The sequence below is a fragment of the Melanerpes formicivorus genome, unplaced genomic scaffold, assembly GCF_026170545.1.
Source record: "Melanerpes formicivorus ecotype bairdi unplaced genomic scaffold, bMelFor1.0.p_v2 SCAF_37, whole genome shotgun sequence".
Taxonomy (NCBI): Eukaryota; Metazoa; Chordata; class Aves; order Piciformes; family Picidae; genus Melanerpes; species Melanerpes formicivorus.
The window spans coordinates 1418740-1444897 of NW_027142389.1; the positions used below are offsets into that span (position 1 = coordinate 1418740).

Here is a 26158-nt window from a genome sequence, read left to right on the forward strand (position 1 = left end):
GGATCATGGAGCTGCTGCTAATTTCATTAGCAGGGCCACCAAGCAGTTCATCAATCTATGATCTCCTGGCCTGCTGCCATGGGGAAACAAGCAGGATCCACTCCGAAGTCACAAGGCCATCCTCTGGGGCAACTTCTCTGAAGGCTTAAAATTTCTCTAAGTGGGTTATTAACTTGGATTAAAACTGGGACTGAGAGTGGGTTTGTGCCTTTTTATTTCTGGTTGGTTGGTTGGGCTCTCCCCACCTCCCCCCAGAATAAACCCGAATACCTCCTCAACTGCTGCCCAGCCAGCAGGCAGGAGTTGCCACGTCCCTGCCCATGGCAGAGGAGTTGGGACTAGATGATCCTTCAGGTCCCTTCCAACCCTAATAATTCTATGAGTCTGTGTCCCCAGAGCCAGGCAGGAGCCCAGCTGCAGCCCCCGGCCCGCCCTGCCCCGCAGCCGGGGAGCACCACAGGCTCTCAGCCCACTGCCCACGAACAGGGGCACGGATTAACTGCGTGGGGCAGGAGAAAGGGCACTGAAAAGAGCCAAGTGATAGAAGAGGCTCCAACTCCTCACCCAGAGAGCTCCATCGGAAGCACTCAGGGGTGCAGTGCCCAGTACCCGGCTTCCCATAGCAGCGGGAACGCGGGTGGCTGCGAACCCACGCCCGGGGCCGCTCCAACCCGCGGCAGCTCCGCGGTGCGGCCGGGAAGGATGGAGGCAAAGCGGCGGCTGCCGGCGCTGCCGTCCCGCGGTTCGCAGCTCCCTCTCCTGGCTCCCTCGCCGCAGCCCAAGGGCACGGCAGCAGCCGTGGGTGCCCGGCCGGTGCCTGCCCGGCCGTCTCTGGTGCCCGGCCGAGCTAGGCTGCCCGAACCGCCCTGCCAGCCGCCGGCTGAGAGCGGCGGCGAGGGGGTAAAAAAAACCCCAAACTACAACAAACCGGAAAACCTACCATTTAATGCAGAGACGACACGAGAGAAGTTGTTAGCTTACCTCTAATTCTGGTCATTTAACCTTCCCTCCCCTGCCAATCCCCAAAAACAAGGCCACTGCCTTGAAACAGCCCATGCTGGGACAAAAGGTCTCTTCCAACCTGGTTTATTCTAGTCTAGTCTAGTCTAGTCTAAAATGAAGAGAGGCATTGCACTGGAGGGAAAAGCAGGGACAAAGTTTCTCACCTCAAGTTTCCCCCCCCCCAAACACACCCTAAACCTGTCAGGGCTGCTATCTCTCCATGTGTCATCTCATTATTTTAGCCAAACTGTTGGCTGAATTTGACCCAGAAAATTCACCACTCCAAAACTGCCTTCTCCACCAAACATTCTCCTTCTTGGAAACCAGCCCTCCCCAGGGATCTGTTGGACAGGAGCAGGAGGTCCCAAAAGCCTGGATATGGGTCAGGGAAAGCTACACATCAGAAGCAAGAAATGAGGTTGCATCCCCCAAGCCCACCACCTGCAGAGTACCATTAAGCACTGGTGGTGTTACTGCTGGTGTGGAGGTTGTGGTTGCTTGCAGCTTGCTCTGATGGCCTTCCCTGCACTGCACCCCTCACTGACAGCCTGCTACACCGTGGAGCCTGCAGGGCTGCAGCTCAGCCTGGCAGAGCTTTGCTGGTGCACGTGATGGTGCCACGTTTTCAGCCTTGCACATGTGTCCCCATGGTTCTGCCATTTCATTCTCCTCCAGAAGGCAACTGGCCTGCAAAGCCCCCAAGTCTCCCACTGCGTGCAAGAAAACCTCCTGCTTCAGAAAGTAAATGTGTTTTGCACTCTGTCTGAGCTACCCACAGCAAAGCAAATACAGGCACAGCTGGGTCCCATCACTGCTTTGTTCCTTCAAAATATGTCATTTCAGTCAAACCCTTCCTGACACATCTGTCTGTCATTAGACGGAGGAGAGAGACAGCTACTGCCTTCCTTCTGCACACAGGACAATAGGTGCTGTCAGGCCAGTAAGCCACAGGCTTTACCTGTGGTTTGGACTTGTCATCAGAGGCATCCACAGCCCAAATGGAAACCATGCTGCCTACACAGCAGGAGGGCTCAGGAACACTGTCTCCCAGGAGGGTAGGGTCCTTGGTGCACCGAGCTGCCTGCGCCAAATGACAGCACTGAATATAGCAGGAGGGAAAAGAGAAGCAATCAGGAGGGCAGCAGCCTTTTCAGCCAGAGGTTCAGCCTCAGTGTAGGTGGTGGAGATGACCCTGACAAGTGACAGTGACCCTGACAAGCCTCTCCATAAGAGGCACAGACTGGGCTGTCTTAGTCCATCTTTGGTATCTCACAGGTAAGACTGGGTCTCCACAGACACTCAGTGGAGGCTACCTAAAGTGAGTTATAAAGGCTGAACCCACAGGTCATTTGTAAGTATCTGGTTTGTGCTTTGGTCTTTCTTGTTGGGGTGGCATTACCACCTGCAAGGAAAGTGACATCTTCCAAAGCCTGTCTCCCTCCATGTCTCTGTATGGCTGGGTAGGTGGTAGAGAGCAGTGACTCTGCATCTCTCCTCAACATACATGGGAGGTCAGCATGTCCAGGTGCCCCTGCATGCAAGTTTTATGCTCAGCATCTATTAAGGCAAACAGGTGCAAGGAGGTGTGATGGGCACAGATCTTTTAGGAAAGCTGGAAGGAAGTGTTAGCAATGGCACTATCCATTCTCCTCTTTTTAGTGATCCAGGTCCAAGGACTCAGATCAAGGCAATAAGAAAAAGGACAGGCCAGAAGAAGGAGCTAGGACAATCACCTGATGTGGAGCCACCTCAGGAGTTGCCATGAAGGCACTGGCAGCAGCAATGCTAAGGACATGAGAGAAGTCCCTGGCAAGGCAGCCACAGGATCTGCCTTGTGAAATAGAAAGCACTAGATGGGCACAAGGCCAGGCATCATCTAGCTGACCTCTGCACCCCCTCATTACGTCCCACTAGGTAAAGCTTTCTCCTCATCCTCAAGCAGACTGTCTGAGCTATCAGAGAAGAAGTCCTCCAGATCCTGCTGCCTCATTTTGGACTCCAGAACAGTGATGCGCTGCTTGAGCTTCATCTGGGCATCATTGTACTCCGTCAGGAGCCGGCCCAGGCGGGTGTGCAGCGTGTCCAGGTTCAGGGCCAGCCGGTCCAGCCTCTCCTCCACGCTCTTCCCTTCCATGCTTGCCTCTGCAGCCAACTCATCCAGCAGCCCTTCCTTGGTAAGGATCTCCCGGCCACGCTCCTCCAAGACCTTTTTGGCATCAGGATACTCTGTGACCGCTTCCATGAGGTCTTCCTTCGACAGGCAGAAGAGATCAGAGTAGCCCAAGCTGCGGATGTTGGCGGTGCGCCTGTTGCCCATTTTGCTCCCTCTAATGTTGAGGATGCTGATCTCCCCAAAGCAGCCTCCTGCCGTGAGCAAAGCATACTGCGTGGTCCCATCATCAGCCACCACGGCCAGCTTCCCTTCCTTGATGATGTACATCTCTTTCCCGATGTCTCCTTTCCGGCACACGTAATCCCCTGGGCTGAACACCTGCGGGCGAAGCTTCAGCACCAGCTCCACCAGCAGACCTGCCTCACAGTCCTGGAAAATCCTAACCTTCTTCAGCGTCTCCAGGTGAACATTGATGGCAATCTCTGCCCTGAGCTTATCAGGAAGATTCTTGAGGACTTCCCTTTCGTCGACTGCCTTCTTGTTGGTCCACAGGTAGTCAAACCACTTGATGACTTTGGTTTCCATCTCCTTGCTCACCTTGCGGAACTGCATGTAGTGTTTGATGGCATCGATCTTGGCCTGGAACTCGGCCCTGGTGGCATTCATGTTGGAGATCATGGAGCCCACGTTCCCCACGATGGTGGCAAAGATGAGGACACCGATGAGGAAGTCAAAGATCACAAAGAGGTACTCCTCGTCACGCACGGGCGGAGGAGTCTCTCCGATGGTCGTCAAAGTCAGCGTGGACCAGTAGAGGCAGTAGACGTATTCCCGGGACAGATACCCGTACTGGGGGTCTGTGACGTTGGGATAGACCCAGGTGTCCGTCCCGAAGCCTATGGCTTTGGAAATGGCATAATAAATGCACGCGTTCCAGTGGATGATGATGAGGATGTAAAGCACCAGGTTGCTGATGCGGAAGATGTTGGGGTGGCTGGTTCGGGTCTCGGTCCTGTCGAAGAACTCGAACATGCGGGAGAAGCGCAGCAGCCTGTTGAAACGCAGCTCGGGGCGCTGCAGGCCCACAGCCAGGTAGGCCAGGTCCGTGGGCAGGATGGAAAGAACATCCAGCTTGAACTGTAAGGTGTAGATGTAGTTATCCCGTAACTTCTTCAGGTCCTTGACCAGGAGACCCTGCTCCAAGAAACCTAACAGAGAAGCGAACAACAGAATTGTCTGGGGTTGTGCTCAGCTCTCCTACAGGCTTTGTAAGCGCTTCTGAGAAACATTTTATGGCATGCCAGGCACATGTGTGCACAGGGTCATCCAAACAGCACCAGTTCCACCTGACCTACCCAGTTTACAAGCTGCTGCTATCACACAGTCTCAAGCTGTGCCAGGAGAGGTTTAGGCTGGATGTTAGGAAGAAGTCTGTCACAGAAAGAGAGATTGGCCATTGGAATGTGCTGCCCAGGGAGGTGGTGGAGTCACCATCCCTGGAGGTGTTTAGGAAGAGACTGGATGGGGTGCTTGGTGCCATGGTTTAGTTGATTAGGTGGTGTTGGGTGATAGGTTGGACTTGATGATCTCAAAGGTCTTTTCCAAGCTGGTTAATTCTATTCCATTCCATTCCATCCTATTCCATTCCATTCCATCCTATTCCATTCCATTCCATTCCATCCTATTCCATTCCATTCCATTCCATCCTATTCTATTCCATTCCATCCTATTCCATTCCATTCCATCCTATTCCATTCCATCCTATTCCATTCCATTCCATCCTATTCTATTCCATTCCATCCTATTCTATTCTATTCCATTCCATTCCATCCTATTCTATTCTATTCCATTCCATCCTATTCTATTCTATTCCATTCCATCTGCCAAAAGCCACCTAAGAGTAGCACCAAGGGATTTAGTCTGTTGCCCCAAAGAAATGGGGATACAAAGGTTGCCACCCTCCAGATCATGAATCACTGCAGTTCCAGCAGAAAATGTGCAGCCACCTGCCACATTCCCAGAACATTAGATTCTACCATCTCCCCATGCAGATAATTCATTAGCTGAACTGATGCACAGTCAGAGATGCAGACCTTCAAGCATGCCTGAATACTAATAGTAACACAGGTAATTTTGTACAGTTACTCAAAGGTGAAGTCAAAAGCTGGGATGATTAATCTTTCATTCAGAAACTTACTCCATCATCTTTTAATTAGATTCTGTCTCTGGAGACTGCTTCTTCCTAGCAAGTGTCAAGGTAGACAAACCCCTCCTTCTAAGAGAGCTGTAGATTAGGGCTCCTCCCTTCCAGTTCATCTCCACTTTTGGTGGATTTATCATAGAATAGAATCATAGAATCAACAAGGTTGGGAAAGACCTCAAAGATCATCAAGCCCAACCTGTCACCCAAGACCTCATGACTACTAGACCATGGCAAAGCACTCCCAAGCCAGGATGCTGCTCCTGCTTACCTGTGTGCAGGCGGATCACTATGTCCCCAATGTAGACCGTGTCTGAGATGTAGTCTAGCACCAGCCAAAGGACAATGTAGACCTTCTGCAGGTCACTGAAGCAAGCCCTGGAGGGAGGTCATGAAACAGTGTGGTGAGACCAGCAAATATCTGTAACATCTCCCAGCTCTTACAGCTGAATAGAAGCTGGTTCTGAGGCTCCTAACTCTGCAACAGAGCTTGGCCACTCGCTCCTCCTAGAAATTAAACCCCCCTGCTCTGAAAAAAAATCTCCCTTCCCTTAACCTAGGTAAAACAATGTCTTGAAACCACTTCCCAAATGCACCTTGCAACTCTACCCCAAAATCATGATCCTTTCCAACCCAGGCCGGAAGATGGATGCCTTCTGTTCTGCCCCTGCACAGCAGAAGTGATAGCAGAGGGCTCCCTTTCCTTGGGGCTCCCACTATCCCCAGTACCAGCAGTGTCAGGTGTCTGGCCCTGGCTGAGCCACAACAACCAGGTGAACAGGAGAGTTAGAGGAGACCGGGATCCTACAAGCTCCCAGCTCACCTGGCTACTAGCAGGCACCAGTTATAGAGGACAGGAACTGTAATGACAGCCAGCCAGCGGTAATACCAATCCCCTGCAGGGTCCACCACAAAGGTCTGCCATTTCTTCCTGGAAAGGCAAAAAAAGAAGCCAGAGCTGGCAGTGTATAAATAAAGGGCTAAATGTAGAAAACAGGGCTGGAAGCAACCATTTGAGCCACGTCCTTCATTCACAGAATCATAGAATCAATAAGGTTGGAAGAGACCTCAAAGATCATCGAGTCCAACCTGTCACCCAACACCTCATGACTAGACCATGGCACCAAGTGCCACGTCCAATCCCCTCTTGAACACCTCCAGGGATGGTGACTCCACCACCTCCCTGGGCAGCACATTCCAATGGCTAACAACTCTTTCTGGGCAGAACTTTCTCCTCACCTCCAGCCTAAACTTCCCCTGGTGCAGCTTGAGACTGTGTCCTCTTGTTCTGGTGTTGGTTGCCTGGGAGAAGGGTCCAACCCCCACCTGGCTACAACCTCCCTTCAGGTAGCTGTAGAGAGCAAGAAGGTCTCCCCTGAGCCTCCTCTTCTCCAGGCTAAGCAACCCCAGCTCCCTCAGCTTCTCCTCATAGGGCTTGTGCTGGAGGCCTCTCCCCAGCCTTGCTGCCCTGGACTTCCTTGCACTAGACTGGCTCAAACATAGCTGCAGCTTGAGTGCCAGTCTGCAAACTAGAAGCAATCCCAGCAGTGCTGAGCAAAGCATCCACCACTGCTTAAGCTCCTTTATCCCCAAAACTGGGCTTGGTGATGTGCCAGAAGAGGAAACTACAGGACCATAAGGCAAAGCAGGTGCCCTGCATGCACACAGCACCCCAGTGGCAGAGCCAGAAACATGTATGGAAGATCAGAAAACTTCTCATTACATGACATTGCCTCTCCTAGATGAAGCATGGATTGGTGCCAGACAGATCTGAAGAAAAGATTAATTAGAGCAAGAAGGGAATTGTGCTGCAGATAAGTAGGAGTACCAGGAGGGGACATCCAAGCCCCAGAGCAGCAGCCCAGAAGGTAGCTGGCACTGCAAGGCTGCCAACACCATGCTGCTTGCAGCTGTCTGCCTGCAGCCTCTGTTCAGCCCCTGGGTCCAGCCTTTGAACTGCTCCCAAGTGTTCAGTCCTGCTCATCTTGGGACTCTGAGATAAGGTATGTGTGCTCTAGTCACCAGATCTCACTGGAGAAGCCAAGGAAGAGAAACTCTGCAGCTGGGCTGATAGGCTTTAGCTGCTGCAGCCTGCTAAAGCAAAGCTCCCTCTCCCCCTTCCTCCTTCCCTCCCAGCTTTTGAACATGAAAAACTCTCCAGTGATGGGGGGAAAAAAACCCAACACCTGCCAAGAGATTCCCCATGCCCACCCCACTGCTTGTGACAACTTCAAAAGCAAAACCTCTGCCTTGAAGCTCCTTCCCCAGCAGCACAGGCAGCAGCACCCGCAGTGCCCGGAGCATGGGCACTGGCACTCGGCACAAAGCCAGCAGCAGTCCTTCACATTCACTCTGGGTACAGCCTCAGCCAAGCAGTGGTCCCACTGCCCATGGGAGTGCTCAGTTTCTGCTCAGGAAGTGCAGCTTGCATGTTTTTGGGGAAAGGGGCTCTTTGTGCCCTGGAACATACAGCCCCAACACGTGGACACACTGACTTACCTGCAGCCAGTCAGTTCTGTTCCAGCAGCCACGAGCACTAGCAACCACAATAACCCTGTTCATCACATGGGTAATTTCAGCTGGAAATCACCAGTGCTGTCCACTGCAGCTGGACAGAGTCACTGACAGCGACAGTGAGGCCACAGCTGGAAAAACAGGGCTCTGGGCTAACCCAGGAAGAGATAATAATCATCTGCCTCTTGCCAAAGGCTTTGCACCCAAGTCTGCAACCATGGAGGCTCCCATGACTGTGAGGCTCATGTTTGGACTTACCAGAGCTGGGGCTCTTCTTACCTGTGGAGCTGAGGACCTATAAAACAGCAGAAGTTGCCACCATGTCCCCAGGAACCCACTGGCACCCTGCAGCCCTCTCACACGCAGCAGACTTCAGCTCCCTCTGCTAATTAACAAGCTCCCTTAACTCTACAGGGCAGAGCATTACTTTTCCACAACTGGTAAAGACCCAGATACAAGGCTCAGATATTCTTCTCCTACAGAAAACAATTCTTTCTTGGTGGTTTAATTACCATCTATAATGTTAGGGTCTAGAGTAGTCCATGAGCTTTGCCCTTTAATTAGCCAGCAGAAGAAAAGCCAGGTTATTGCTTTTCACCAGGAGTGTGAGCTGAGGAGATGAAAGGGCTGGATTTGAAAGAGCCTTTTCAGAGAGCTGCTGACACTGTGTCTGCTCTTGGAGGGGTGGGGGGGGGAATATGGGCAGCAAACACACTCCCTTCATCTCCTTTCATCCTGCAAATGATGAATGAGACTGGCAAATCCTTTGCATTTGTGCTTGCTGTAGTCTCCTGGGTGGAGACCACATATCCCTTGGCTTGTCCCCAGGTGCTCCCATGCACAAGCTGAAGGTGTGTCTGTTTACAGACAGTGGGGAGGTCTGCCAGCAGTCACCAGCCATGCAACGTGCGAGGGAACACCCCACAAGCCAGGTCTGTGCCCCAGGGACAGCCTGCCAGGTCCTGTGTGTCTGTACAACAGCTCAGAAAAACCAGGCTGGCTGTGAGGGGGTTGCAGCCACGAGGGGGTTGGTCTCTTCTCCCAGGCAACCAGCACCAGAACAAGAGGACAAACTCTCAAGCTGCACCAGGGGAGGTTTGGGCTCAAGGTGAGGAGAAAGTTCTTCCCAGAAAGAGTTGTTAGTCATTGGAATGTGCAGCCCAGGGAGGTGGTGGAGTCACCATCCCTGGAGGTGTTCAAGAGGGGATTGGATGTGGCACTTGGTGCCATGGTTTAGTAGTCATGAGGTGTTGGGTAACAGGTTGGACTTGATCATCTTTGAGGTCTCTTCCGACCTTATTGATTCTATGAGGACAGAGGCTGGAGAAGCCAGGGAGGACCCTTCCCACTGCTGCACCCGTCTTCCCCCCTTTCCCACCCCCACCCACCTCCATTAGCTCTCACTGCTGGGAGCCCCCAAGCACCATGGACAGCTGATCTCCAGCCAAGGATGGCTGGAAGCACCGGAAAGGGACCCTACTTTTTGGGTTTCTCCTTGTTCTCCTCGTCCTCTAGATCATTGTCAGCATCTACAGACACTGTCTGGAGCTCGGGGCCCTGGAAGCGCTGGAGGAAGGGGTCTGGCCTTTGCTGCTCCTCGTGCAAGCTCTTGCTGGCCCAGTCCCTCAGCACCAGCACCAGCCGGACTATCCTGGAGAGGGGAGAGAGGCAGAGTCAGGAGGTGTCTGCAGAGCAAGAAAGCAAAGGTTTGAGAGCAAGCAGGGAGGCTACATCTGAGGATAAAATTGTCACAACTCCCTCTCAAGCCCAAACACTTCCTTTTCCCCCTGCCTTGTAGTGATGAAGCCTTCAAGAGAGCCCACCCTCACCGAGTCCCTCAGCTCCTTCCCCAGTCCTGCTGCCATCCCCACAGGCACATGAGGAATGTGTGGGTGACTGGAGCAGAGTGAAGCTGCCTGCAAGGGAAAGTTGTTCCTGAGCCTTGCTGTGGTCCCAGAGGTGATGGAGCTGTCCCCTCCCACCCGGCACCCACGGGCCCCAGAGCACATGGAGCATCATTCACAGATGCTGAACCCTGCAGTCCCTGACTGCCCTCCAGCAGGAGGGGATCCTGACCCTAAGCAAGTCCTCAGTGCCCAAGCCAGACACAGAAGGCTCAGGCTTTCCCCAAGCCAGCAGCACACAGAAGTACCTGGCCAAGGCTTGCCTGCCTTGGAAAGCAGGAGCAGCCAGCTGCTCCCCACCATCCAGGGGAGCTCCTCTCTGCAGCCCTGAGGAGGTGTCATCCTGGGTTGAGCAGGTCCTGCAGTGGGAAAAGGAGGGGGGATAGGAGGGTGTCACAGATACACTGCACCATTGTGGCACTGCCCACAGCCAGATGAACTGGAGGAAGCAGGCAGCTGAGGTTTGGCATCACAGCCCTGCCCATGCCGGGTCTTGGCAGACACACGGAGCTGACCCTCCCCTGCCCTACCTCTGCCTCCCTCAACCAAACCAGGGACCACTCTGACCTCCTGGTGCTGAGCCCTGTCCCCTCCAAGTCACCCTCCACTCGAGCTCGGGTGGGGGGGCAGGGGTGGTGGTTGGCTGGTGAGCTCTGCAGACCATTACTCTTGGTTGTCATGCTCCATGTGAGGAGACCACAGGCACACCCCCTGCACCAGAGACCTGCAAAGAGCAGAAGACAGCCACGAGAAGAGCCATGCAGGATACATTGTGTGGCAACACAGAGATACAGCACAGCAAGAGAGGGTCAGATCTCATGGGAGGTGTGCAGCCACTGCTGATGCTGCAGCAAGAGTCCAGCAGAGCATTTCACCTTCCCTTCACCACACTAAGAGATCCCACATCTGCCTGTGGCCCATGAAAGATGCTCTCCTTGTTGTTCAGGCTCCTCAGCCATTGCCGGGGCAACAGCATCCCCAGTGAGCTGTGCCATAGCAATGAGCCCACAGCTCTTGGCACCTCTGCCTGCCCAAGGACAAGCAAATAGGCTCAAAAGGAGCATAAGCACAAGGCCAGCCCTGGTCAGGAGATGCTGTCACGCAGCAGCACAGGGTACACTTTGCATGTACAAAGGTGTTTTCACCCAAGCAATCACCCTCCTTCCCCAGAGCACTGCACCCTGCTTGTGGTCTGCCCAGAAAGCTCCCCCACGCTGGAAATTGGGCTCTGCTACTTCAAAAGAGCCTTGCTGAGTTTCTTGCTGGCAGGAGCTACCAGCTGGCTTCAGAGTACAGCAAAAATGACCCTCCATTAATACCCAGAGGCTGCTGTGACGTTGAGTGTGGGATTTAACTGGGGTTTGTTTACCTAACGGGCAAGAGATGCCCACAGGGCTTGCCCAGCCTCGTCATCACACTGTTCTGCTGTTCTGCTGCACCCTGGCACAGACCATACCGCACAGAAGCGCCCCACAGAGAGGCACACGCATGGAGGCAAAGGCACACGGGCACTGTCCAGCCCTACCTACGTCCTGCCCACCCTGCCTGCTGCCCTCGGGGGTTGGAGCACGGACGCCGCCCTTTTTGCTCTGCTGGAGTGCCCCGGTGCGGGGAACGAGCTCTTTCCCTCCCGGCCCCTATGTGCACTGCGTGGATGAGGCAGGCTGCCGGAGGCAGCACACTCAGCGCTGTCACACAGCGCAGCCCAGAGCCGACGCTGTGCCGGGAGCAGGGCAATGCCTTGTGCGCCTCTCCCAGCACTCCCGATGACTGCCCCACGCTGCACGCCCAGGGACACTCGTGCACACCCAGGTGAGCCACCCCCCCAGGCGGCACAGCCAGTACTGAGGCGCCACCACTGTCCACTTACGAGCCTGGCGTCCCCCGAAGCCTTCCACGCTCGGCTGCTGCCTAACGCGGGCCGGCAGCGTGGCTGGGGAGTCTCTCCCTCGGGAGCCTCCTGGGCTTTCTCCAGAGCTCTCAGGCTTTTTACACGTGCGCTGCAAAGCCGAGCCAGCAGGAGTGGAGCTGCCAACACTTCTGCCCTTCTCCTTCACCCGGGCAGAGAAGCAGGAGAGGTGGGCAGCCAGCAGGGTGGCAGAGGGGCAGAGGATGCAGGTGCACCGTGTAGGTCTCCTCACAGCACGCCCATCCCCTGGGCATTGTCAATACCCTCAGCAACAAGGTGCACTTCAGAGGAGTTAATAGCTGCCAGCTTTGTGTCTGGGAGATGAAAGGGGAGGAGGGAAACATGCTGCTCAGAGATGCTCCACTTCCCTACCCACACCTCCCCTTCTTCCCCTGCCACCTCCTCCATGGCTGGAGAGATCCTGGACTTGTCTCAGGGCAGAGCCTGGCTGGAGATTGCAGCTCTGGGTCCAGAAGCTCCTCAGTCCCCAGCAAACACTGGGGAAGGGTCACTACCCACCCAGGGACATGTACAGCTGGGATGAAGGGATGCACCAGGATTGTGTACTGGGGTGGCTGCTCCTGCTCCCGTTCCAGCCCTCTGCCCTACAGAGAAGCAAAGCTGGTGACACTTCCTTGCTTCACAGGCTGTGCCACAGCTACTACTGTGATGGAACGTTTGCAGAAGCAGCCACATTGTAAAGCCCTCCCTTCCACTTAACCTCTTCTCACGCTCAGGGAGCAGGAGACCTGCTAGGTGAACCTGCTCTGCCACAGAGGGGTTGCACTCGATGATCCCTGAGGTCCCTTCCAACCCCTTTGTGATTCTATGAGCCCAAATGTGCTGCTCTGGCATTCCAGTGAAGGGAGCTTCAGAGTCTGAAGATGATTGTGAAATGCACCCCTTCCTGCCCCCCTATTTCGTTCACAAAGCCATTCTAATAACCAGTTGGCAACAACAAGGTAATGCACCCCCAAAGCAGTGAGGAAGAGGTTCACTTTGCACCCTTCCTCCAGCAGCTAGCCACTTGCAGTGGCTGAGTCTGGATCAGCCCCTGTTGCACCGTGTGCAGGGCTGATCTGAAAGCACCAGCACTGGGAGTACCCCTCCCTATCAAAGGTTTACATTTTGCCTTCTCAAAGCCTTCAATCCCACTTGCTCTGAGCTCACTGAAGCCCTGGACAGCAGGGAGCCCAAGGGAAGAAACAGAATTTGTTCAGCCTTGGCCAGGGCTGCTTGGTGGCACTGGGAAGAGCACCCAGCAGCGATGGGTGCATCACCCTGCTCGTGTCTAACATCACAGACCCTGGCACTGGGGACAGCTCACAGATCAGGAGCACTGGCAGTGGTACATGTCCCTCTTCCACCTCTCCTTTTGCTCCCTGCCAGCAGCTGCCTTCAAAAGCAACAGGAGAACTCCAGGAGCTGCTCCCTTGCCACTCCCCCAGCACCAGTCCCACAAGTGAACTTAGGAGACACCCAGCCCTGCCACATGTGCTTCCCTGGCACAAAGGGGAGCCAGGAGGAGAATGAAGAGAAGGAAATAACCCCACCAGGGACAGCATTATCAGAAACTCTCTTCCTCCAGACCCCCCCAGCCAGAGCAGCTTGCAGGACTAGGTCAGAGTCCTGATGCCAAGGGAATAAACCTTACCTCTTCTCATCCATTGACATATCCAGGATCAGACTCCAAGGTTGGTAGAAGAAACACACCCAGGACAGAGAGATTTTATTAAAACATGTCTTTCAGGAGTCAGTGTTTGCAGGTTTACAGGCTTTCCCAACAAGCAATTTATGTGAAAGCCACATGGCAGCCCCTACAACCTGCCAACAATTAGCCCAGGGTTTGACCACCTCTCCTTCAGACATCTTCACACTTGGAAGGTGATGTGCCCCCACCAGAGTCAGCCCCTCTCATCCTGCAACACAGTTCAAACAAACAAACAACAAGCCAAAAGCTTCCTCCAAAACACATTCACACCCCTCAGAGAAGAGAAACCAGCCAAACAATTCCCCTGCCTTCCTGGCATCAATCACACAGTGGAAGCTCCCTTATACAGACCCCCTTCTGGAAGGTCCCCTGGTGACCCTGACCAACATCCCTCAGCCACATGCCACAGGAACCATCCCTGCACCAGTGCTCCCCTCCTTGACATACTCCCTACCACAGCACACCAGGCCCAGCACACGAGCTTGGCTCTCCCCTGCAATAAATCTGAGTGTTTTCCTCAGCTCAGCTATCAGGCACAGGCTCAGACCAGCAATTACCTGTGGGGACAGTTATTTATCAGTCAGTGTCCAGCTGCCAGCTTTGCAGTCACAGATGCCTGATGCAGTTGCAGGCAGAAAACACCCAAGCATCCACATCTGTAAATAAGCTATGGGGACATCTGGATGACCTGCAGACCCAGCTACAATTACTTACAGGTAGAAGAGGAGTGGTCTTATTAAACCATGTCAAACCTGCCCCCAGAGCCTGCAAGCACAGCTCCAACAGATGTGCTGGATGAACCATCAAAAGCATCTCACACTCACACCAGATCCAAGTGTCCACAGAAGGAAAGAAACAGCTGAATTGGGCTTGTTCTGAGCTAAAGAGCAGATGGGCCAAGAATTCCTCTCGTGGCTGAAGTAACAGCCTGGCAGCAGAGCTGGGAGCAACCTGCCCTCTGGTGTTTGCCCATCTGATCATTACCCACTGCTGCCCAAAGGGGCAATTCTCTGCAGCCTGCCTGCTGCTATCACTGCTGGTGCAAGGCCTCACAATCCAAAAAGTCATCATGGGGATGTTTTCCCATAAAAATCTCCCTGGGAAAGAGCCAAGCTCCTGGATGAGCCCAGAGACCTCAGCAACACTCTTACAGCCACTTTGGATCTGAACGTTTGCAAAACTGCCCCCAGCAGGACAGGAGCCTGGATGGTGGCACAGCAGCAGCTGCAGGGATGGGAGCCCCTCTCTCCTCCAGCTCCACCCCTCCTAGAGCAGGAGCTATGGCATAGAAGAACTGGCAGTATGAAAGAGCAATGCACAAGAAATAAAAGAGAGTCTACTAGCAGCTTAAAAATGTTCAACCACTCTACAGAAGCTTTTGAGATGGAAGATGAAGAACTGTCCACAGCAGCTGGCTGAGGACATTTATGGGATCAGACTTGAGCTATCCAAGCTGGGATATGCTCAGGGGACTGGGCCCACCACAGTTTAAGACTGTAGCAGGGCATCATGTCCACAAACACAAACCACATTGGTTCTTCATCTCCTCTGGCAGACAGCCCAAGGGCAAGAGGGTCTCCCATGGCAGAGCATTTGCAGCCACAGCCCAGTGCTGGGACTATTCCCGTTGGGCCATACTCCTTGGAATCAGCCTCTCCCACACTCATCTCCAGCTGCTGTGGCACAAGGCCCAGCTTCATCGCTTCCCCTCACCCACCTCTGATGCTAGAGAATGGCAAAGGGATGGCACCTTCATTGTAAGCTGGCTCTAAAGGGCACAGATCCTCGAGGGCCTAGGGCACAAAGGGCACACCAAGGGAGGAACAAACACTGCTTTACTGTTTGCAAGTATGCAAGCAAGGATCTCCTGCCTGCCTTCACCCACCCTGCCAGGGCTGGGCAGAGCAGGTTGAGGCAGGGGCAGTCATCTCCTCAGCCAGAGCCAGGTGTTGATGAGGCAGGCAGAGATCATCACGGAGTAGAGGAGGGCTTCCTTCTGGCGCCAGGTGCTGCACTGCTCCTCCAGCACACGCAGCCTCCTCGAGATCTTCGTCAGCTGCAAGGGAAGCAGTGGAGCTGCTGTCAGCCCCACAACAAAGTGCAGGGCACTGGCTACAGCCCAGAGGCATGGAAAGGAAAGGGATGGAGGGATGGGAGCTGCCATCTCTTTTAGGTCCTCCTTTTCCAGAGCAGTGGCTTGCTGCAGGATAATACCTCAGCAGATACTTGGGGAAAGGTCCTTCTCATGTGAAGAGTATCTGAGCCCTTTACTGCCAGCAGATGGAGGAGTCTGGCTGTCTCTTGGAGCCCTACAGCCCCTGAAGGTAGGAGCTTCGTGGGTCACAGAATCACAGAAAGTTAGGGGTTGGAAGGGACCTCAAATGGTCATCTAGTCCAACCCCCCTGCCAGAGCAGGATCACCTAGAGTAGGTGACACAGGAAGGTGTCAGGTAACACACAGCTAAATCCTCCACTGCTTCTCCAGTAGCAGCATCAGCTGGGACTGCTTTGGCCATGCCCACCCCATCAGGACTGAGCAGAAGACACCTGGAGCTTCCTCACCCACCCTCCTACGGCAGACCTTCACCCCCATCTCACCTGTTTTCTCATCGCTGCCATCTCACCCACCCCGACCTCCTCTGAGATGCTCTCTGGAGCTGAGCTGGCCTCCTGGGAGCTGGTAAAGAAAAACAGAGATGCAGGCAGACAAGCACTACTCAAGAGGTGCAACTAACTGCCTTACCACACATGTGGCACTGCCACAGGGAGCTGAGCCATGCAGGTAGCTCAGGATGTGCTGTCTGGATGCAGCATCAGGAGAGAGGAAACAGCACCTGCACAGCATCTAGTCATTATTCCAACCCCCCCATCATGCATATTTATACCCCTCCACCATGCACCCCATAATGATCACCAAAAAAACCCCACCAACACCACAGTGCATGCCATGCCAGACAACAGGTAAGAGAGGTGCTGGTGTTTCTGTGGAGGTCTGACAGAGAGAAAATGCATTTCCTGAGCATCCATTCTCTGTGGAGAGTTGGATACCTCAACTTTAGAGGCAGTCAGGTAGATCTGTAACACAGGGCCAGTGCCAAAACAGAGGGAAGATCTCGTTTACATCAGCAGGTAAGGATCCTGCTGGTAGGAAGCAGGCAGGAAAAGGGCCTGGGTTTGCTGAGACAAAGATTTGTTCCTCTCCAGCATCCCCACATAGCACAGCTCACTTTCTCCTCCACTCCAACAAAAATGTCTCAGGGTTTTTTTCCCCTTTTTTTTGGCTCTTCCAGCAAATTTTACCTGCACCTGGAAACAGAAACAAGCAACCCATACAAGCACCACTTTATTCCACCTCTGGAAACAAAGAGACCACCACTGAGACAGAGGCAGCACAGAGCACAGATCTCCACCTTATTCTGTGGCCACAAAATAAAGTAGATCCACAGTGAGAGAAAGCAAAAGAGCCACACTCAGTTTGTTGTCCCTGTCACCACAGGCTGGCCCTGCATCAGCTCTTCCACCCTCTAAACCCCCCTGTGCACACCAGCAACTCACACAGGCACTCAGCTGGTACCATACAGGCTAATGAGTGTCTCTTTCAGAGACCTTGGGGAGGAGAGAGCATTTGTCTGTGTTTGCAGCATGATGTGCATCTCACTGAAGGCAAGCACGAGGAGATTCAGTCACCCTCTGTCTGAAAATGTGCCTGTGAGGTAACACTTCCCCAACCAGACCTGGTGATAATGGCCAGACTTTGCTGAAGATAAAAAAGAAAGGGGGGGAAAAAAGGCAAGCAGCATTTGAAGACAGTCAGCCTACTGTCTGTGGATAAAAGCAGGGACATCACTTTGCATCCTCTGCAGGTAGAAGCCAGCTCCACTGCCTGCACCCCTGCACCAGCTGGGTAGGGAAGGCAGGTTGTGCCACCAATGATGGATCACAGAATCACCAAGGTTGGAAGTGACCCCAAAGATCATCGAGTCCAACCTGTCACCACAGACCTCATGACTAAACCATGGCACCAAGTGCCACATCCAATCCCCTCTTGAACACCTCCAGGGGTGGTGACTCCACCACCTCCCTGGGCAGCACATTCCAATGGCTAACAACTCTGTGAAGAACTTTCTCCTCACCTCCAGCCTAAACTTCCCCTGGTGCAGCTTGAGACTGTGTCCCCTTGTTCTGGTGCTGGTTGTCTGGGAGAAGAGACCAACCCCTTCCTGGCTACAACCTCCCTTCAGGTAGTTGTAGACAGCAATGAGGTCTCCCCTGAGCCTCCTCTTCTCCAGGCTAAACAACCCCAGCTCCCTCAGCCTCTCCTCACAGGGCTGTGCTCAAGGCCTCTCCTCAGCCTTGTTGCCCTTCTCTGGACACGTTCAAGTCTCTCAATGTCCTTCTTAAACTGAGGGGCCCAGAACTGGACACAGTACTCAAGGTGCAGCCTAACCAATGCAGAGTACAGGGGCACAATGACTCCCTCTCCTCCCTTTCTGCCTTTGCTCAAGGAGAATTGGAAGTATTTAGACTTTCCCCTGGCTGCTCAGGAGCCTTAGAGGAGTGAGGACACCTTCATGATGTCTTTGAACACCTTACATTTACTGCACTTGCACGGGGTATGGTGGAGACAGCTGCTCCAGCACATCCAAAGAGACTGAGATCATTACACACTGGCTCCAGTACAGGCATACTGCACCCTGGCTAGAGGCATCAGCCATGGAATGAGCAGCTCAGTGCAGCCAGTTCCTGGGAAAGGTTAATTAAGAGTGACCAAGGTACAGTCAAGGGTGGTGGGAGTCTGCAGGAGAGGCTGTCTTGGGGGCAGGACCTGGCTCAGGCCGTCTGTTCGGGCTGCTTGCTCTCTGTAAGCTACCAAGACATGCAACAAAAGTAGCCCTTGCTTAGTAGTGAAGAGCAGCTGAAAGCCCAGCAGTGTCACAGGCAGTGTCCCACCACCTGGCTTGCCCAGGGGAGCAGCGTTAGGCTAAGCAGGAGACACAAGCTGGGCTGGGTTAGCAGCGTGCACCCAGGCTGGCTGCACCAGGCACTCCTGGGCCAGGCAGACAGGACAGGTGAGAAGGAGAATCTGGAGCAGCCATGCAGGAACATCCTGCTCCTGCACGAAGCAGCCTGAGGCTTACAGAGCTCATGCCTGGCTCACGCCTTAGAGAGGCAAAGGCAAGTCCCTGCAGAATGACAGGGAGGTGGCTGGAGACGAGCTAAAATCACCTGGACAGCACTGGGTCTTGCAGAGAGCCCTGGAAACGCTGGAAGAGCACCTGGCCCAGAAGGTACATGGTCTGGAAGATGTTCTGCATGGAGTAGATCCTGCCTGTCTCTGTCAGGAGGGGCAGCAGGGCACTGCGTGCAGGCTGGGAGCACACGTCCGGCCTGGGGTGCACACAGAACCACTCCTGTTATTCCCTGGCCTGGCACAGCATGGGCACAGCTTGGCCTTTGGCAGTGCCTTTCATCTCTTCAGCAGCTCCAAGCATCTCTGGGCAACGCCTTCAGCACCCATGGCCCTACTGCACCAAGTGGGAGAACCTCCTCTAGCAGCCTCAAGGCTCAGAGGCAGCCACCTGACTCATCCAAAGTCAGCCATGGCTGTGTGATAATCAAACCTTCACCAGCTGCTCCCACAGAGGTCACAGAAAACAGCTCTCCTGCCACCCAGGACAACCCTGGACTTCTAGGGGGGAAGTGGTTCTGCTCTGGGATTTCTCCACTGGAAAGTCTCTGGCCCAAGGCCATGAGCCAAGGATCACTATCACCACACTACTGCTCACAGAGATGAAAAGCAAGTATGCTCGTAGCCCACCCCATCTGCAAGGCACCACAAGTTTCAACAACCCTTGTAGAAACCTGGTTAAGCCCTGGAGCCTCATTTGCCAGTGGTCACCAGCCTGCAGACCCCAGCACTCTGCCATGCTGGTGCTGGAGCAGGAGAGTACACTGCAAAGCACTGAGAGGAAGACGGCAGTGCCAGAGTGACTGGCACAAGCCAGAGAGGGCAGACAGATCCTCCTGGCCTGATGGCCAAACAAGGACCACCAGAGCTCCCTGCCTGCTGTCAAAGGGGGTATGCTCTCCAACCTGCATCTCAGCAGAGAGCCATCACCCTGGGGACCAGTGCAGCTGCCTTCCATGCTGCCTGGCACAAAGCTCTGTGACGTCGGAAGGCACATTCATCTCATGCAAGAGTAGGACTTGCCAGGTATTGCCTTGCCCCAACCTGGACACCACCCCCACCTCAGGACACTGACACTAAAAGAGCATTAAAGCAGCAGATGACAGGAGATGCTGATCCCTACCCACCCCAGATGGCTCTGGGCTCATGCTCACCACTCATGCTGCTGTCCTGGGCTGTGCAAGGCCAGCTGGGCACAGTCGCTCGGAGTCCTCTCCCGCCGTGACCTGCTGCTGTGATGGCCCTGTTGGCATCAAACACAACCACATCAGCACAGGGGCCCTGCACAGGGCAAGCTCAGCCCAGTGCCCTGTATGGTGTGCAGTGCCAGGAGCTCATCAGCACAGGGAAAGCACTCAGTGGTGAGAGCACTATGTGAGCTCCAAACCCGGTGAGCTGATGCTGGAGCAGGTGGGGAGACACACTTGGAGCAGAGCAAGGGCCACCAGCAAGGAGCCTGCTGATCTGATCTCTATTCAAGATTTGAAATCCTGAAGCTAACATCCAGGAATGGGTCTTGAATCTCAGGAAGATGAAAGCACTTGAGGAGGCAGATAAGCAGCTCCAGCAGCCAAACCAAGCCTTTGCCTGCCCATGTCAGGGGCCTCTCTTTGAATCAGTGTCAGACAAGTTTAAAACATGCTCTCAGCATTGACACCTGAACCCTTTCTGCTGCAATGATGAAACAGCTCTGTCTTGTACTTCATCTAGGAAAAACAGCACTTGAAAAGGGACTTCAAAAGTAGGAGAAGGAAGTTGGGGGGGATTGGAACTTACCCAAGCCTATCTGCTTCTCACCAAAGGCAGTAGGGAATCTGGCTACACTGATGTCCCAGCACACCAGTCTGTACTGATTATGGGACAGAAAGAGATCCTACCACTCCAACACCCTCACTCCTAGGACCTCCTATGAGGAGAGTTAGCACTCTGGCTTAGGCTGCTGTCTCTGGAGAAAGCCAACAGAGGGACTGCTCCCCCCTCCCAGCACAGACAACCCCAACCCCTCTCAGTACCTTACCCATCGTTTGCGCTTCTGGGAGCTCGATCTGCTGCCTATGTGCAGAGAAGGGAGCTCCTCACGGGGGGTGGGCTCAGCAGAGGAGTCTGGGGACATGTGCACCACCACAGAAGGGACCTTCCTCTGCTGGGTCAGTAGGATGGGCCTCAAACTGGCATCTGATATCTCTACAGGGAGGAGAAAGGAAAGAATTAAACCAAACAACCTCAAAGAGAGAAGAGAAGAGAGATTCACCTATGTAGGAGAGCCTGCCTTCTGTTAGTACCAGATGGACATCAAAGCCCACATCTTACAGGTGTGACTGGCAGGAGAACCCAGAGAGACATGGGGTGGAAAGCAACTGGACATACTTCTGAGGAAAGTGAGGCTCTGGAGTGATTTTCAAAGAGACAGAGCCATATGCCTCTGCATCCCACAGCAGGGAGTTGTCCAGGTTTCAGCTGAGGTAGATGGTTTGGGGCTCTTTTTCCCCTTCTTGGAAGCTAGAATAGTCTGTGGTTTGGATTCAGTGTGGGATTTGGGATAAGACTGCCAGCTATTGATTGTTTCAGTTGCCGCTAAGGAATCAAGGGCTTTTCCACTTCCCATGTCCTGCTACTGTGCAGATCATCAGTAAATTTGCTGATGACACCAAGCTGGGGGCAAGAGTTGATCTGCTGGAGGGTAGAGAGGCTCTGCAGAGGGACCTCGACAGGCTGGACAGATGGGCAGAGTCCAAGGGCAGGAGATTGAACACATTCAAGTGCCAGGTTCTGCACATTGGCCACAACAACCTCATGCAGTGCTACAGGCTGGGGTCAGAGTGGCTGGAGAGCAGCCAGGCAGAGAGGGACCTGGGGGTGCTGGTTGATGGTAGGATGAACATGAGCCTGCAGTGTGCCCAGGCAGCCAAGAGGGCCAATGGCATCCTGGCCTGCATCAAGAACAGTGTGGCCAGCAGGAGCAGGGAGGTCATTCTGCCCCTGTACACTGCACTGGTTAGGCCACACCTCGAGTACTGTGTCCAGTTCTGGGCCCCTCAGTTTAGGAAGGATGTTGACTTGCTGGAACGAGTCCAGAGAAGAGCAACAAAGTTGGTGAGGGGTTTGGAACACAGCCCTATGAGGAGAGGCTGAGGGAGCTGGGGTTGCTCAGCCTGGAGAAGAGGAGACTCAGGGGTGACCTTATCACTCTCTACAACTACCTGAAGGGGGGTTGTGGACAGGCTGATGATGGTCTCTTCTCCCAGGCACCCAGTACCAGAACAAGAGGACACAGTCTCAGGCTGTGCCAGGGGAGGTTCAGGTTGGATGTTAGGAAGAAGTTCTATACAGAAAGAGTGATTGCGCTATGGAATGGGTTGCCCAGGGAGGTGGTGGAGTCGCCGTCATTGAAGGTGTTCAGAAGGAGACTTGATGGGGTGCTTGGTGCCATGGGTTAGCTGTTTGGGTGGGTTGGATTGGTTGATGGGTTGGACACGATGATCTTGAAGGTCTCTTCCAACCTGGTTTGGTTTATTCTAATAAAGTTATTCTAATAAAGATGCACCAGAAGCTGGGAGGGGGCATGGAGAGCAACAGACCCAAATCAGCCACAGAAATACTCCATAACATACAACCTCATGCTCAGTACAGAGATGAGGGTTAGCTGGGAACTGAGCTGGCTCACACTTCAGGGTCTCTCTCTTCCAGGATTGCAGTGTCAGGGTTCTATCCTCCAGGGTCACTAGCCAGGAATGGGTTGAGCCCCAGTCAGGGGGTGGTGAGCCATTGCAGTGCACATTACTCCTTGGTATATTCTATTATCATTGCTATTTTCGTTTTATTTCAATTATTTAATTGATTTTATCTCTATCTACAAAAACCTTCTTACCTCTACCCCTCCCATTCTCTCTCCCACTCCCTGGGGCAAGGGGAGGGTCAGTAAGTGTCTGTGTGGTGTTTGGCTGCCAATCAAGTTCCAAGCATGACAGCAGCCTATCAAAGGCCAAGAGGGAACTGCAAGAGATGTTGAGGGAGATGCCCTCAGATTTTGCTCCTCACCTTCTGGAACCAAGGCCCATTCTGCTTTATGTTAGTTACCTTTGCCCACCCCTCCCCAAATATCCCATCCTGCCTTCCAGAAGAAAGCTGACTATAGCATCTGCCCCGTCCTCTGCTCTTGCAAAACAAGCCTCTGGATGTTTTACAAAGGGATTGTACTCCCTGGGATGTTTCAGAGCCCCACCGACCTTCAGCCACCCCAAAAGACAACCCAAGACATTACCTGCAAGGGAAATCCTATCAGGGATGTGCATGCGAAAGGAAGCAGGGATGTCCTCTGCCGCTGGCTCCTGGTCCACAGGGCTGGAGCTGTCCGCTACCTTCAGCCTGTTGGGAACCTGCATTCGTTGATTGATGGCTTCTGTGAAGAGCAAGTCACAGCGGGCTCGGCTCCAGTCCAGCCCCCAAAACGGCCACATCCCTTGTGGTTTCCTCAGGCTGCTTCAGCACCCAGGAGCTTCACACAGAAGAAAAGAAAGCTGAGCAAAAGTGGCAGCAAGCAGCTCCTCCAGGCTGGCACCTGCACAGGGACAACACAGGTGCTGTCTTACAGCTAAAATGCAGGCAGAAACACCCACAACAGACATTGTCAGAGCTGCCCTGGAGAATGGGGGGAAGGAGGGGTCCCCCACAAAGTCTAGCTGGCAGGGGCAAGAGTGCAGGGCCACTGCAAGTGAGAACCTAGTTGTGACAGATGTGCCATATTCATGTCCAGCCCCCTGAACTCTCATTGCTGCCACCCTTTGAGCTCAACGTGGCCAAGAAGGTCTCCTTCTGCTTCCAGGTCAAAACCTCCAACATCACAGGGGCCATGTGCCCCAGCACAGCCCAAACAGCTGGAGGCAGAAGAGGCTTTCCTCTTCAAAGCTCAAGGGGAGGAAATGGGATGAGGAGAGCAAGCTGGAGCATGCCGGAGCCCTGCCTTCTCTGATCACATCCAGGGACTCTATTTAGCAGACAGGTCTCTGACACAGTGTTTCAGCTGCTCTCACCTGCCCTGTCCCCTGTCATCCCCTGGCTATCATACAGGGGAAAGGAGCAGAGGGAAAACCCTGAGGAAGAGCCAGAAGGGGTGTGTGGCCCTCCAGCCACTAATCGCATCCCTGGCATCATCCAGGCCCTGTAACTCCAGGTACAGGAGGGTGGCAGAACAGGCTCTGTGTCTGCAACAACCAGCACTTCCAGTGGCCACCTGCCTCATGCTGCTCTCTCCTCCTCTGCCATTAAAAACCTTTAAATAAGGAGACTGAAAGGTGCCCAGTATCAGCTGCAGTGATTTCCTTCTTCCAGCTGCACAGAGACAAAGTCTTTGTCCCTGCAACTGGTTCTGTCCCAGGAGACAGGGTGTGTGGGGGCACAGCAGCCTCAACCTACCCCACACCTTCTCCACCAACCTGCCCAGACCCAACATGGGCATAGGTGGCACCAACCCCACGGGTGTTACAACACACATTCTACTTTTCCCCGAAGAAGAAAGAGGAATTTCGAAGGAACACCCCACTTAGGAGCGGGGCAGTCAGTCCTGAGACAGTCCCATAGGTCCTGGGACGGTCCCAAAGTGATGCCAGCCTCCTCACAGGAAAAACCTGCACCCAACACCCAGCCCCACAGTCCATAACCACACTTCTGGTGCTTGAGAGGAGTGAACACCCTGTGTGGCTTTCTCAGCCTGCTCTTCAGCACCCATCAATGGCAGCACATCTGGAGAGGGCAGATGGTTCATTTTCTAACCACCTATGAAGCTGCTGCAGCTCCCAAAGAGCAGAGGGGTGGGAGTGAAGAGCAGGCTCTGACAAATGGAGCCATTAAGAAGAGAGAAAAAAACCAATGTAAGCATCAGCTGTCAGAACACATAACCACAGAAGAGTTCTCAAGTGGCTGGATTTCCTCCTTCAGCTTTCTTTAGGGCTTTCTCCAGCTCATGCCAAGAAACCCCCCTTGCCGGCAGAAGCCTGCACCCCAGCCTCAGCTCTGACACTTCTTGCTTTTGCAGCAAGAGGCAATTTCTGTCTCACTAAGCCTGTAAGTTTAAATCCTGCAAGCCGGGAAAGCCCTCCCTGGGGAGGGAAACTCCAACATCCCTCTCTCGGTCCCTCCAGCTCAGGAAGCTCTGTACAAAGCAGGGGCGGGACCAGCCTGGCCCAGCACCCTCCTTCACCTCTCAGGTTGGGGTGCCGGAGGGAGCAGCCCACTGCTACAGGAGCGCTCCCAGCGCTGCCCCTCGGCTCCGGGCTGCCCCTTGTCATGGCAGAGGGGATAACGAGGAGGGGAATGGGAGGAATCAGATCCTGCCGCCTGACACAGCGGAGCCGCAGAGCCGGGGTGACCCCTCTGCCCTACCTCGCCCCCAGGCTGAGGGGTGTGCTGGGGAGCAAACAGCTCCGAGGATCCCAGGCACAGCGCCCGGCTCTGATCACCGCGGGGGAATGGAGGGGGGAGGGATAGGGAGGGCTGAGAAACTCAACCTGCAGCACACGCGTGAGCGGTGCCGGCCACTCGCGGGGTGAGAGGCAGGAGGGGAGCAGGGCTGTGGACCGCTCCAAGGCACGGAGGGCTCCCATGCCCGACCGAAGAAGGAACTCGCTCCTCGCCTCCCCAGGACTCTACCCCGGCCGGGACAACCCAGCACCTCCCAGGGCCGGCCGCGCTTCCGGGCCGGGGCCAGGACCGCCCGCACCGCCCCGTCCTGTGCCCGGCTCCGGCACCCAGCGGCCAGCGAAGGGGGCACTGAGGGGGCACTTACTGACTGGGGGTTTTTGCAGTTGAAGACAAGTGCGGGGCCCGTAAACAGCCGCGCCCGCTGCCAGCCGGGGCGGGCCCAGCAGTGTCCCGGGGGCGGTGACCCTCCCGCCACCCCCCCGCCGCGCTTAAAGCCACAGCCGAGGGCAGCGAGCAGGGGACACCCCCTGCCCGGCCCGACCCCGGCAGGAGAGCCTCTTCCAGCGCCTGTCACGGAGGGGGAAGCTTACCGGAGCGAGAGGATGGCTTTTGCCGGGGGCAAAACGAGGAACAGGAGCAAACCCGGGAGCTTCGCCGCCCCGCCGCCTCCCCGGCAGTCCCCACGCACATGCAGCCCACAGGGTTTTGCGGACAAACCAACCCACGCATCAAGGTGAGGGCTCAGCCTGTCTCCTCTGCTGCCCGTGGAAGTCCCAGCCACGGCTCGTCCCCACGCCGCCGTGGGAGCCCGGCAAGGAGCAGGGCCGGCAGCTGTCCAAGCGCCGGGCGGTGCCAGAGCTCATCTCCTGACTCAGTGGAGTGCGCAGCGATAAAATGATCCGTTTGGGATGAATGACGGTTTGAAACACTTCTGAATGGGGACAGAGTCCAAGACCTGACCGTAAAATCTGGTTTTGAAAGGGTTTAAAAATAAATCCCACGCCGCCCTAGTCTTGCTATTTAAAGGGGATTAACTAAGAGGTTTAGGAGCACACAGAGGTACAGCAAGGCAACTTGTGCACCTAAATCCCCTCAAAGACCTTAGGACAGCCCTTCACACTTCACAGCCAGGGCTCGCAGGACACTCTGTCTCTCACCAAGAGTTGCACCACGCAGCCAGGGAGGTCAAAGGCACCTGTT

At 54.5% G+C, this 26158-nt stretch overlaps 2 protein-coding genes across 9 annotated transcripts; both read right to left on the reverse strand.

The window, feature by feature from the left end:
• Positions 1 to 942: 942 nt before the first annotated feature.
• CNGA2 (cyclic nucleotide gated channel subunit alpha 2) lies at positions 943 to 11634 on the reverse strand. The gene is made up of 7 exons (XM_068157503.1): positions 11604 to 11634; positions 10301 to 10457; positions 9982 to 10092; positions 9310 to 9480; positions 6139 to 6246; positions 5587 to 5693; positions 943 to 4323 (listed from the first exon to the last, which is right to left on the reverse strand). Exons 2-7 carry the CDS (start codon positions 10411 to 10413, stop codon positions 2903 to 2905), a joined length of 2031 nt encoding a protein of 676 aa, XP_068013604.1. The 5' UTR covers positions 10414 to 10457; positions 11604 to 11634; the 3' UTR covers positions 943 to 2902.
• Positions 11635 to 13369: 1735 nt separating this feature from the next.
• On the reverse strand, positions 13370 to 25937 carry LOC137450687 (mitochondrial fission factor homolog B-like). 8 transcript variants are annotated; one of them, XM_068157509.1, is made up of 7 exons: positions 25684 to 25937; positions 22803 to 23099; positions 20559 to 20725; positions 19696 to 19784; positions 18580 to 18741; positions 15952 to 16030; positions 13370 to 15409 (listed from the first exon to the last, which is right to left on the reverse strand). In XM_068157509.1, the coding sequence occupies exons 2-7, from the start codon at positions 22996 to 22998 to the stop codon at positions 15278 to 15280; spliced, it is 825 nt and encodes a 274-aa protein (XP_068013610.1). In that variant the 5' UTR covers positions 22999 to 23099; positions 25684 to 25937; the 3' UTR covers positions 13370 to 15277. The 8 variants fall into 8 exon arrangements, with proteins under 8 accessions (XP_068013610.1, XP_068013608.1, XP_068013607.1 ...); XM_068157507.1 differs by having other exon boundaries at positions 25680 to 25937; XM_068157506.1 differs by having other exon boundaries at positions 22803 to 23036; positions 25549 to 25937.
• Between the last annotated feature and the right edge of the window lie 221 nt (positions 25938 to 26158).